This window comes from Vombatus ursinus, unplaced genomic scaffold, assembly GCF_900497805.2.
Source record: "Vombatus ursinus unplaced genomic scaffold, bare-nosed wombat genome assembly UNPS02014798.1, whole genome shotgun sequence".
Classification (NCBI taxonomy): Eukaryota; Metazoa; Chordata; class Mammalia; order Diprotodontia; family Vombatidae; genus Vombatus; species Vombatus ursinus.
The window spans coordinates 20538847-20553160 of record NW_020954576.1 but is presented as its reverse complement, the minus strand read 5'-3'; the positions used below and the strand labels follow the sequence as shown (position 1 = coordinate 20553160).

Genomic DNA, 14314 nt, shown 5'->3' with positions numbered 1-14314 from the left:
GGGAAGGAGAAAGCTGTCAATATATATCTATCAAGTTGGATGACAGAAAGTAGCTTCAATGAAGGGAAGTTAAAACAGTTAAAATACCCAGACGTGCAGAGGAGGAAAAAAAACCCCACCCTGACTTCAAATGCTGCCCAAAAATTGTTCAAAGTTTAGGTGATGAAGAGGGACTAGAGGTCCTAATGCAAGAAGGACAATTTGACTTTACAGATATCAGTGAGACTCGGTGAAATTAAATCAATGACTAACATAGGGCTCTGTATGGGTTTACCTTATTCAAAAGAAATAGGATAATAAAGGAGGGTTAATGGGGTAGCATTGTATATTAATTCTTACGTCAATTCATATCATCAGTTCTTTGATCCTTTTACTACCTTGTCTCATTGCTGCAACAAACTACCTATTTATTTGCCCCATCTGTATCTTGCACAAGGACCTGATGCTCCTGGACAAGTTTTTATAGGAAACCCAGGTGGAGGAAGCATGATAGAGAGTATTTGGATGAAGGTCAAAGGAGGGAAAAACAAGTAATTTTGTCATTGGAGTATACAGTAGACCACTTGGACAGAAAGTACTAGATGAGTAGTTCGGCAAATGGATCATAAGCCTAGCACAGAGCCATGAGATGGTCATGATGAGGCTTTTCAACTAGCCAGACATCTGCTAGGGCTCACAGACAGAAGCAGAGCAGCTACTCATTTCTTGACTTGCCTTAATGATCACTTTAACCCTCACAAGGTAGAAGAATTAACCAAAGAACATTCTATTCTTGATCTTATTCTCACCAACATGGAAAAACTAGTTGGAGGAGTATTGTGTTCCATTATGTGTATCACAGTTGAAGAGGGACACTAATAAGCTAAAGAGTGTCCAGAGGTCAACCAGGATGGTGAAGGCCTTTGCTATATGAGGATCAGTTGGAGGAGGTGGGAATGTTTGACCTAGAGAGTGGAGAAGACTCAGTGGAGACATGAGTGCTGTGGTTCAAGTATTTGAGGGATTTTCATTTGAAAGAAGAATCAGACTTGTGTTTTGCCCTAAAGGGCAGGAAAAAAATGAATAGAACCCAGGTGGCACGGTAACTGGATTACTAGACCTGGAATCAGGAAGACCCGAATTCAAATCCTGCCTACGCATCAATGGCTGTGTGATCATAGATAAGGTAAAATGGGGACAATCATATTACCTACCTCCCAGGGTTGTTGTGAGGATCAAATGAGATAATGTAGGTAAAATGTTTTGCAAACCTTAAAATTCTATATAAATGCTATTATTGTTATTGTTATTATTATTATTAAGTTGCAAAAAGGAATATTTAGGATTGATGTCAGAAAAAAAGTTGGTAACAATTGGAGCTATGCAAAAGAAGAAAGGGGCTGTCTTGAGAGGTTAGGTGTCTCTTTTATAGGTGATCTTTAAGCAGAGGATGGAAGGCCACTTGTCAGGTATTGTAGAGATTTCTTTCATGTATAGGTTGGATTGGATGACTGCTCATGTCCCTTCCTATTCTCAAGATCTGTGATAGTGTAAATAGGAAAAAAGACAAAGATGAGAAATTATTTCTGGCTGGGAATTTATTCACCTACTGTGCTCGTTAGTATTCAAAAGGTGTGAGAAATAACTAAGAGGCAAAGTATGAGTTGACATAAGAAGTCTGAAATCTTACTAGCAGCAAAACGAAAGGAGAGAAAGTGGGTGAACAATGATATTTTACTTAGAATCTCAGAGACAGCAACTGAAGGCAGCTATTGATTGCATTAAGGTGTGTGTTGGTAGGAAACCAAATACATCATGGCAAGTAGCATCGGAGGGAAAAGACAGGGAAAATGCATTATAAATAAAAAACTTGTCCAGGAGCATCAAGTCATTGTCCAATAAACAGGTAGGGCAAATAAATAGGTACTTTGTTGCAGCGATGAGACAAGGTAGTAAGAGGGTCAAAGAACTGACGATATCTGTTTCAGAAAGTATGGAGTGCTAGGGGGAATATTTTAGTGATGTGCAGAGGACTGTGCTTCATCTGTGTTTCTCCTAGTATTTATGCACAAAGGGAACCTTGGTTTATATCCCAGACATGATGAAAAGTCAGGAGGAATACTTTTCTCCTTAACTTACCAAGGAGAATGAAGTGTTCCTTGAAAAAATGGAAAATGTGCTTGGAAGGAAAAACAAAGAGAGGGAAAAAAAAGGATCCAGAATCCAGATTGGAGGGATGTTTTATATATATATACAATGTATGTATGTATGTACGTGTGTATGTATGTATGTGTGTGTATATGTGTATGTATATATATATATGTAGAGTATGTTATACAGAGAAAGAAGAGAAGAACCATGGAACTTTAGAAGCCAAGTGACAAGTTCTTCCCTGCCTAAGTGGAATGGAGTTGTATCCTCTTAGAAGGAAAATGCTTCCTTCCGGTCATATAGGTCTTTGGTGACATGCTATGCTTTACACTGCTTCTCTTGGGTAATACTTTGATGATAATATGTTGTACGCTACAAGTGGCTACCATGTGCCTGTCTAGTACCCATTGGCTGACAAAACTTGAATTCTTCAGACACTATAGTGTTCCATGACTTGAAGTAATACAGCACAATCACAATTTGCTATTTAGTCATTCTCAGTCATTTCTGACTCTTTGTGATCGTATTTGGGGTTTTCTTGGCAAAGACATAGGAGTGGTTTGCCATTTCCTTCTCCAGCTCATTTTACAGATGAGGAAACTGAGGAAAACAGGGTTAAGTGACTTGCCCAGGGTCACACACCTACTCAGTGTCTGAGGCCAAATTTGAACTCAGGAAGATGAATCTTGCTGACTCCAGGCCTGACACTCTATCCACTGTACCACCTACCTGCCCTATGACCATAATAATACTGTTAAAAGATGGGCCATTGTTTCAAGTCACTTTTCTATTCAGTTCTGACCTCAAGGCATAGCCAGTCTGCAAAGTGATAGATACATAGATCTTGTTTGTCATGTGTGTATGCATATAATACATACATGTATTTGTGCATGCATAGCCAGCACACAATACATACAATGTCTATATATGTATATGTGCGTATACAAACATGCATGCATGTCCAGTGTATGACTCTATATATACACACATGTACATACCTTCATATATACATACATGTACTTTTGGAGCAGTTCTCTAGGATGTCTAACCAACTGCATAAACTCTTTTGAGTGAATGTTTCTATTTCACATCCAGTGGTTTAGTAATAGATGCTATCAGCACAATGTCTTCTGCAGACAGTGGCATCTTCTGGGCAACCTCACCATGTATTTAAGATTCATTTTTTTTAGGCAGTTAGGGTTAATGACTTGCCCAGGGTCACACAGCTACTAAGTGTCAAGTGTTTGGTCTGAGGCTGGATTTGAACTCAGATCCTCCCGACTTCAGGGCCAGTGCTCTATCCATTGCACCACCTAAGATACATTTCCTATTTAGATTCTGCTGGGATATCTGACCTGATGGTAGCAAGCATCTCTGGCAAACACATGAATCCCTATTTTATGCCTCCCTTCATAAACAGAGGTTTGTCAAACAGTTATCTTTGCTGCATCTTTGTAGCAAAGATTGTATATGATTTTGACATAAGCACGTGAGAAACCTCATTGGAAGAAACCTTTGAAAGTGCTGTTTTGCTCTATCAGATCCAATGTTGTTGTTGTTGTTGTTTTTTAAAGTGACCATTCAACAACAAATCTAGTCATCCTATCCAGAACAATGGCAGAGCAACAGTTTCAGAGGGGCATCATCATCAAAAAAAGTGTAGAAAGGCAAAAAGGCTAAACACATCATTACTGATTACGATACAATAAAATTATGTCTCCCATGTCTTCTTCATCCTCAAAACAAAGGTGGGAGGAGGAAGAAAAGGGAATAAGAATTTATATAGTACCTTCTATATGCCAGGCACTGTGCTGAGCACTTTACAAATATTGTAACGTTTGATTCTCAGAACAACCTTGTGAGGCAGGTGCTATTATTACCCCAGGTACAAATAGTTGAGGAACTGAGACAGGCAGAGGTTAGAGGACTTGCCCAGGATCACACAACTAGTAAGTATCTGAGGCTGGATTTGAACTCATGTCTTCCTGACTCTGGGCCCAGAATTCTATATACTATGCCACCTAGCGACCTTACTTAATCCAGCTAACCTCACTAGTTTTCATCCTATATTTCTCCTCCTTTTTGTTGCCAAACTCTTTGAGAAGTTCTTCCAGAATCGATATGCCTCTGCTTCCTTTTCTCTTACTCTTCTCGTAATTCACTGCAGTCTGGCTTCTGACTTTATCATGCAACTGAAACTGCTCTCTCCAAAGGTATCAATCATCTCTTGACTGCCAAGCTAAATGACCTTGTCTCAACCCTCCTTCCTCTTGACCTCCTAGTAATCTTTGACATTATCAATCACCCTTTTTCGTTGGATGCTTGACCTTCTCTCTAGATTGTCTTGACGCTACTCTCTCCTAGTACTCTTCCTGTTTATTAGGCCACTTCTGAGTCTCCTTCGTCGGATTTTCATCTGTGCCATGCTTACTAATTGTGGGTATCTTTTCAAGCTCTGTCCTATACTCTCTTCTCCCTTGATATCATTCCGCTTAGTGACCTCATTAGTTCCCATGGATTAAAAAGTCATCTCAATGCCAATGATTCCCAGATTGACTTGTCCAGCCCTGACCTCTCTTCTGACTTCTAATTTTGCATTTTGCATACCTGTTTGTTGGTTATCTAGAATTGCATGTCTCACAGACATCTTAAATTCAGCATGTTCAAAGTTGAACTCACTATCTTTCTCCCCAAATCCTCCCCTTTTCTTAACTTTCCTATTACCATCAAGGGTACCATCATCTTCCCTATCACCCAGGCTCACAATGTTGGTGTCATCTTGAATCCCTCATTTTTATTTACCCGACATATCCAATCTGCACCAAGTTTTGTTGCCTCTACTCTAATGAGTAAATGTAAAAAAGATAGACTGAGGTACAGACTCATAGCCAGATCAGTTTATTAACCAGTGACGTGTATAACTGTTAACAAAGTGGGTCACACTGGTCACTTCAGCAAAGCCAGTAACCCCAGGGAGAAAGGGATCACCTTTTTTATTGACATGCAGCAAAGAAGTAGGTCTAGGCAGTTTTGGAACATTACAATTGGCTATCCTAAGAAAAGTGGGCTGCTATTTAGGTAAAGCTAATCATGTCACTGACAATTAAGTTAATTGTTTTGTGTGACTCATATGCCTCTTGTAATCTTTGCTAGATCAGTACTACCAGGCTTGCTGTCCTCTTGGAGCAGATCAAATCTCCCTTAATTATGCAAGGTCAGGTAAGGACAGATCACATATCTTTTGTGGGATGGCACCAGGTTAAGCTGGGGCTTACAGACTACAAGCAGATGTCCCAAGAACTAATGGTATGAGTCATAAGAACCTTTTCTTTTAATTATACCTTTAAACTAACTCTGAGGGAAAACTGGATTCCTGAGCAAGGTGAGCTCAGGCAGATACTAACTCAGTTATAAAAAAATCAATGCAGCATAAAATCAATTACATTGTAAAATCAATACAGCAGAAATCAGAGCTAATAATAATTTTGATCTTTTCACACTACCTTTACAACATCTCTTGAACACCTTCTCTTCCTTTCTCTTTCTCTTTCTCTTTCAGTGGGAAATTTCTTGTAACAAAGTAAAACAATTAAATGAAACTAATAACACAATGATGTCTGAAAGTGAATACAACATTCCACATCTGTAATGGACATGCTGAGTTTAACTGGAAGTCAGCAGACAGATAAGGGTAGGTGAGGTCGATTTGAGAATCATCAGCATAGAGATGATAATAAGCAGCTCATGGGAGCTGATGAGATCACCAAGTGAAGTAGTATAGAGGGAGAAGAAAAACAGGTCCAGGACAGAGCCTTGGGGGACATCTATGGTTAAAGGGTATGACCTAGATAGGAATCCAGCAAATGAGACTGAGAAGTGGTCAGATAAGTAGGACGAGAACCGAGAGAGAGTATTGTCATGAAAACCTAGAAGGAAGACAGCCTCTTCTTTTTTTTTTTTCTTTTTTGGTGAGGCAATCGGGGTTAAGTGACTTGCCCAGGGTCACACAGCTAGTAAGTGTTAAATGTCTGAAGCTGGATTTGAACTCAGGTCCTCCTGACTGCAAGGCCAGAGCTCTATTCACTGTGTCACCTAGCTGCCCTGGGAAGACAGTTTCAAGGAGAAGAGGGTGATTAACAGCATCAAAGGTGACAGAGAGATCAAGAAAGATGAGCATCAAGAAAAGGCCATTTAGTAAGGGCCATTACATTTGGTAGTTAACAGATTACATAACTTTGTGGAGAGCGGTTTCGGTTGAATTGATGAGGTGGGAAGCTAGATTAGGATTAGAAGGAGGATCATAGGATCATCATCTTAGAGCAGAGAGAGACCTCACAGACCTTTAAGTCCAAATCTCTCATTTTACAGACGAGGAAACAGAGCTTAAAGGAAGAAACGACTTCGATTTGACAATAAACGACAAATGATTTGAGCTCTAGTCTTCCAGGGCTCTATCCACTTTGCCAAGGATTATAGATCAGAATTTGAAGAGATTGGTGGATGGGACAGATTGGTGAAAAAATAAATGGGAGATTAACACTAGGCTAAAAGGTGGGAGTGTTGAGACAAAGGGAATGAAAGTAAGGTTGTCAAGTTATTAAAAAGTGATAATGAGCTCTAAATAGTCTTAGCCATATTCTTAGGGTTGAAGTTGTAAATATTTATGTGTAGTTTCAAGAAACGAGGCTGAAAATCTCAACTGTTATGGAGATTCGAGGAAATTCTGCAGTGACTTGATCCTCATGCTCAAAGTGTAAGCTGATCTTCCTGGGGAGAAGGCAGAGGGACTCAGAGTATGCCTCTCTGCACTCTGGGCTGCTAGGGAAAATGAATCTCCATTAAACTTAGCAACATGGATGACAACAGCTTCCCACTTTTGGTGATTCACAATGACACTATCAGAAGGAAATTCGCTTGTATTTGAGTATTGAAAAAATCAAGTTTGCAAGTCTGAGACAGAGGAAGAATAGATAGATAGAGGTCAGTTGCTTTGAAAAGGATCTAGGCATTTCAGTGGTTGACAAGGTTGACCGAAAAACTAATAAAATCTGGGGCTATATTAAAAGGAGCGGAGCATCTAAGAATGGGGAGATAATTCCACTGCTCACTATGCTGTTCAGATCTTAGTTTTGGGTGCCACGATAATAACCTTAAGCTATTAAGGACATCGAAAAGCCAGAGATTATCAGAGGAAGGCAACTAGGATAGCGAAGGGCTTTGAGTCCATAACATACGAAGTTTGGCTTAAGGAACTACGCATGTTTAAAAAAAATTGAGGGGAGGGGAACATGATAGCTGTCTTTAAGTGTATTTGGAGGATTGTAATGTGGAACAGGGATCAGACTGGTCCTTTTGGCCTCAAAGGGCCAAACCAGGAACAATGGGCAAAGAGGCAAATTTAACAATGAGAGCTGTGCCCAAGTGGAAGGGGCTGCCTCAGGGGTAGGGGGGATCCCCCTTCTTGCAGGTTTTCAACCACATGCCTGGAAGACCAGGTATGTTTTTGGGTATGTTATAGTGGACATCCTTTGGTTTGTGCATTGGACTACATCACTACCAAAGTCCCTTCTAACTCTTCAATTCTGTACTTTTGCAATTCTGTACTTAAGTCTGGGGTCGTTGGAGGGAAGAGACTATGTACAAAATGAGACTCAGGGATGAGAAAGAGAAATTCAACAGCCTGCTGGTCTCAAGGGGACCATACTTTGGAGTATGGAGAGACCATACCTTGGAATGGCAAGTGATCTTACTAGATGGAACGGACTGGGGAGGAACTAGTAAGAAGAAAGGAGCCATAGTATCTGGCCAGAGGAGAAGCTACAGACTAGAATGAGGTGAAAAAGCCTGGAGATGAACAGCTACAAACGGAGTTGAAGAAGCAGTCACATGCCACTATAGATAAAAAGACACTTCCTCTCCTCAGCTTCCACAGATTCATCGTGGGGAAACTTCTAGACATAATGAAATATTCTTTAAACACTATGGCCCTTACTATGAGGTATGTGTGGGGAAGATGCAGGGATGAATCTTGATTTATGATTGCATAGGAAGGGTTAAGGTAGTGGGCAGAGATAAGAACTCCAAGACTATGCATCCAGCCGGCAAGAATGAGCATTCCCACTGAGTGATTCCGGCATCTAGGGACCACGAGAACAGAGCCTAGACAGATACTATATCTAAATGGCATACTTCTGAGATCCTAGAAGTCTCCACATAGGAAAAGTGAAAGCTTGAGGGTGGAGGGTAGTGGGCAATCTCAGGGAACCTAGAACCAGACAGAGTGTGAGTTGGTTTGAGAGCCAGAACCTGTATTTCTTGCTACTGAATCCAAGTTGCTGATTCTTGGCTTGATTTTCCTAGTTTGTGGTTCTTGGATTTCCACTCAGTAACATTCTACTGTCTCAACTGGGCTTCCCAGTCTGATTCCCTTAGTAAGGACCCTGGTTTGAACTAGATTCTACTCCTCCAATGTCAAACTATGGCAAAATCATGTGTTACGTACAACAAAAAGCCATCATCATCAATTAACCATTCCAGACACTGCTTGTTTAAAATTTAGCCAGCTGTAGGTCTGGAGCTAGATTAGGAGACTAATTTTATTTTATTTTATTTTATTTTTGGCTAGGCAATGGGGTTAAGTGACTTGCTCAGGGTCACACAGCTAGTAAGTGTCAAGTGTTTGGTCTGAGGCCAGATTTGAACTCGGGTCCTCCTGAATCCAGGGCCGGTGTTCTATCCACTGTGCCACCTAGCTGCCCTGGAGGCTAACTTTAAATAGAGTCAAAAATTCCCAGTATCGTGTGATATTTTGAGGGTTTTGCCAAGTTGGGCCATGTTCACTTCCTGGAAAGGATTGCTGCATGAAGAAGAACATGAAGAAGAGTTGCCTTTTTGGCCTGAGATCTTTTACTTGCTTCTTAAGATCAGAGTCAGTCATGGCTCTAAATGCCATTACATTACACAAATACTAACTGTCCTTTGAGGACTAGCTCTAGATCCATTTATGTCATGAAGCTTCCCTGACCTCTTTCAAACCATAATGATCTCCCTCCTCTGAACCTGTATGACACTTATCTCTACCACTCCTTTTAATACTTAGATGTCAATACATGTGTTCCAACAGAAAGTGGTATGATGTAAGTAAGTACTGGACCTGGGATTAGGAGAGATCCTGCTTTGAAATTTACTATTTTTATGACCTTGGCATACCACTGAACCTCTATGCCTCAATTCTGTAAAACAGGGATAATAAATGCAATATCTACCTCATAAAGTTTTGGAGAGTGAAAACACTTTACCGATATTAAATAAGTTATTGCTAATAGTGAATTTTTACGTGCTTTATTTTCTCAATTAGACCGGGAGCTACAGGAAGGCAGAGTCTTGACTTCATAGCAGGTGCTAAATGAGTATGCTGATTGATGACTGATATAAATGTCTGATCTAAAAAGGAACCAATTTTCATGAATTTCAATTTACTATGATATAGCATGAGCTCACTCTTTAGACTTTTAATTCTGTTGTTAAATAATAGAGAAAACATCAAATCTCATTGAAACTTTGAATGTTATAAAATAGATTATAGTAATTACCTTGAAAAATTTTGACTTCTTCATAAGAAAGTTCTTAGGGTTTATCTAACAGAATCATTATTTCACCTCTTCCCCCAAGATAAAAATACTTAACCTATAAAAACTTGGTGAATACTGCTATTTGTTGCCGTTGTCAAATCTATGCTTCCTAGATAGGTCCGCAGAAATCCATTCTCTGAATAATTTTGGTAGCTATAGTGGACATGTTTGTCATCCCATATTACAAAATTTGGCAATGCTGAATACATGAATAGTGCACCCAATTTGTGCCCAGAAGGCAAAGTCAATGAAAAGTCTTGTAGATACCATTTAGCTGAATCTTCGTCATAGAACACTAAATACAGCCAATCATAATTATAATGTGAAGTCATGCTTAACAACAAAGCAACTCCAGTTGGGTCTGAGGTATAAGTAGCAAGACGTATAGAAAATCCTTTCCATGACTCCTCTTTCACATTCAGAATTTTCATGAGGTCTGCAAGTCTTGTTAATAAGTAAAATTTTAAATGAGAATATCCAAGGAAGATTTCATTTTTTGTCCACACTATTATCTGACTCAATTCTAGTCCATCCTGCAACAAAATTAAAAATAATGATTACAGTAAGGGATTTTAGATAGTGTTGTAATTATTGTCTTCTCAATTTTATTCTCTTTTAAGTTCTAGAGTTATTTTTAATTAAGCAATTATTATGGTCTACATTTTTTTTTTTTTTTGCTTTTTTTTGGTGAGGCAATCGGGGTTTAGTGACTTGCCCAGGGTCACACAGCTAGTAAGTGCCAAGTGTCTGAGGCCTGATTTGAACTCAGGTCCTCCTGACTCCAAGACCAAAGCTGTATCCACTGTTCCACCTAGCTGCCCCTCTATTATGGTCTGTATTTTAAAATATTTCGGTATACCAGAGATAGGTGATTTCATCCTATCCCAGACACTTACTAGCTGTGGGATCATGGAGAGGTCACTTAACTTTCCTGATCTCTGTTACCTCATTTACAAAATGTGGACAACATCTTCAGTAGCTGCCTTCCTCAATGGTTATTGTGAGTAGCAAATAAAATAATACAGTTAGTCCTTCCACCTCACAGGGGTGAGGGGTGAGGCATTCTGGAAAATCCACGTAAAATTTTTTGGCCCTCCTTCAAACTAGAAACTAGAAAAGAAGTCTGAGTTATTATGGTATTAAATGATAAAATATGTTGATATTATATGATACTATACATATATTTTATGCATTTCTGAGTTTCTAAACTTTTTCTGTGTTGTCTGCTGTCCTTTGCTTGTTGTCTGTGGTTTCCACAAAACTCCTCCAAAATTCCCATTTAATTTCTTTTACTGACCTGTGATACATTAAACGTCACAATGTGGAAGGGATGACCGTATATGTAAAATGCTTTGTTAAACTTAACCCACTCTGTATCAGCTATTGTAATTTCCAGTCATCCTAATCTGTTAGGTTTTCCTCTACTAATATAGATCCCAATCTCTCTATGACTTAGTAAAGGACCTTTGAGATTTACCATGACTGCAGCATTCATTCTCCCTCAACCAGTCTGATGACAGGACTCTCTGTACTTGGTTAATAGCTCATACATAATGCCTTTCCATGTTTATGGGCCCTGCCAAAGCTTGTGATTAGTTGGCATAGTCATTAAGAACTCAACTGTGGTCACCTCCATGCCACAGTGAGGCCCTAGGGCAGACTTTTAGAACAAACAAATTAAAGTTAGCAATTATAAAATTTTTATGCTAGTTTGGTTTAGTTCTGAAAAACCAATCTGAGGCACAGGCCTAAAAATAAGGCTAAAAAGTTTTAAGTATGAGTTGTTGTTTGTTTGTTTGGTTTTTTTATTGACTAGCTCCACATACTATATATAATTTCCATGTGTAGCAATGATAATAGTTTCGACTCTCTTTTCAAACCAAACTGGACATCAGCCTTCTCTCTTTCCTCTGCATTTCGCCCCTTGGTCAGCAGTGTCACTTGCAACTTGGTTCCAAGCACAGTCACTTTGTGTGGATACCCAAACATTGGGTTGTCTCTGGAGAACCAGGATCCATAAATATTTGGAAAAACAAACAAACAGGGCAGACTCTAGGCAGAGAGTAGCTTATAGTAAGAGAGATGGGGAATTTATGGCACTTACCCAAGGTTCATGTTCTGGCCCCAACTTTAACTACAACCCTGCCTTAGTGGGCTGGAAGAGAACAAGGTGAGGATACCACATTATTTGATATAACCTAGCATATGTGCAATTTAGTACGTGTCCTTTCTTGTTGTGAAACCTGTAGCAACTAGATTACGTTAAATTAAACTAAACTAAAGCAACTGCTTCAGTACAGAACCACCATTCATGATTGGACTAAGGAAAGAGCAAGGAGGGAGAAGTTGCAGAAAAACTATCTGTTGCTGATTAGTGCTGAAGCATGGTCATGATCAACGTCTTACTGAGGAACTGGGAATCAGGGAACCCTGGAAATAGGAATTTGGTGGGATAGTCATTCTAGGGCATGGATTTAATCAGGGCAAGAAGTTGAGCCTAGAGAGAATTCCTGAGTAAGAGGCAACATGGGGGCTTGGAGATCAGGGAATCATGGCCATTTTTACTACAAGGATTATAGAGAAGTTAAGAGCCAGGTGCCCATGTAGGTCAATAGGGCAGGAAAACATATTTCACAAAGAAGGGCATGTGTTAATAATGGAGTAGTAAATTCACTTCAGCAAACCAGAATAGAGAGGATAGGCCAAAGGGAGTGGTAGAACAGAAGTAAGGAGTTTCTAAAATCTCTGGGAAAGCATAATAGGTGGTTGCCCAAATTAGTGTAAAAAGGCCAGAACTCTAGAGAAGAAAAATCACTGTGAAGATAGCAAAGGAAAAGTTTTTTTTTTTTTAAATTTCTTTTACTCATCCAAAGAGTCAGGAATAAGAGTTCCATCCTCCCAGGCTTATATAGCCAGAGGGTATGGTACAGAGATTTGTAACCAGAGGTCTGTGGATAAATAGATCTCAGTGGGGAGTAGGAAGCGGGAAAGATGGTCTGAGAACTTGGAACTTTTAATATTTTTATAACTAGATTTCAATATAGGTGGTTTTCTTTGTAATGCTATGTATTTTATTTTATGCATTTAAAAGCATTATTCTAAGAAGGGATTCATAGGCTTCATCAGACTGTCAAAGGGGTGTATAATACAAAAATGGATAAGAATCTCTGGTATAGTGTCAAAGTCTTGTGATCTCCAGTTTTAAGCTCCCCCCAAATGCCCCCCCCACCCTCTACCTTTGACACTGACAAAATGTAGACAATAACTCAGATGATACAATCAACAACCTTGTGACAGATTTTTCCCTATCAAATCCCTTTGCTGAGATCTCAGGGGAAAGGGGACATGAACTTTTATAGTACCTACTATGTGTCACAAATATTATCTCTTTTGATTCTCACAACAATTCTGTAAGGTAGGTGCTACTATTATCCCCATTTTACAGTTGAGGAAACTGAGGCACACAGAGGTTAAGTGACTTGCTCAGTGTCACACAGCTAGTAAGAGACTGAGGCTGGATTTGAACTCAGATCCCCCTGACTCCAGATCCAGTGCTCTATTTACTGCATCAACTAGCTGCCTCTAGAGTAACAGCACAATATGGCATCTGAGACTCTACCAAGGAACAGCCATACCACAGAGAAATACAGAATCACAGAAATTGGAGTAGGAAGGGACTTAAGCAGTAGTCTAGCGCAACTCACGCCTGAAAAGAATCCCCATTACAATTTACTCAACAAGCTGTTATCCAACCTCTACCAGAAGACTTCCAATGAAGTAAAATCCACTACTTCCTAAAGTAATTCATTCCACTTTTGGGCAGCTCTAATGGTTAGGAAGTTTTGCCTGATATCAAGTCTAAATTTGCTTTTTGTACAACTTCCATCCTTGACTCTCAGTTTTGCTCTCCGGGGCCAAACAAATAATTAGAAAATTCATTTGGAGAAATCATTCCTTCTCTTTCGTATGACAACCTTGCTCTCCTTGCCCATTGTAAGCACACTTTCTTTTGTGATGTTTGACAGTCATTTTGTTAATGATACATTCTAGAATTTCCTGAGGAATCAAAGTAGAGTTCACTGGCTTATAATTAACAGACTTTGTTCTCTTCCTCCCCCTCCTTTATTTGCACTTCTTTATCCCCATGGTATATCCCTTGTTTTACAAAATCTTTCATATATTACTGACAAAATCTCAAAAGTTACATTTGCAAGTTCTTGCAGTAACTGAGAATATAGGTAACTTGAATTGATCAAAGGCAACTCTTTTACCAAACGGATGCTCCCTCACAAAACCTTACTTACTTGGGGTATCAACTCCTTGTTAACCATTTTTATTGCAAAGGCTATTCTCTATGGCTGTGGTGAGGATCAAATGAAATAATATTTGTAAAGCTTAGTGCAGTGCTTGGCACATAGTAGGCATATAATAAATGCTTATTTCTTGTCTTACTTTTTTGGCCAAGAATATAGAAACCGAATAATTGAGCAGCTCTGCTTTCTCTTGGTGGTTAGTTATTATTATCCCATCCACTCCAAGCAAATTATAAAAGT

The 14314-nt window shown here is 39.4% G+C and overlaps 1 protein-coding gene across 1 annotated transcript in view; it reads right to left on the bottom strand.

Moving 5' to 3' along the window:
- Window positions 1-14314, bottom strand: part of LOC114050108 (cation channel sperm-associated protein subunit epsilon-like) — a 190545-nt gene that overhangs the window by 105768 nt on the left and 70463 nt on the right. Inside the window, exon 6 of the mRNA XM_027871681.1 lies at window positions 9817-10294. Within this exon, the coding sequence (XP_027727482.1) occupies window positions 9817-10294 (478 nt within the window). The remainder of the gene's footprint in view (window positions 1-9816; window positions 10295-14314) is intronic.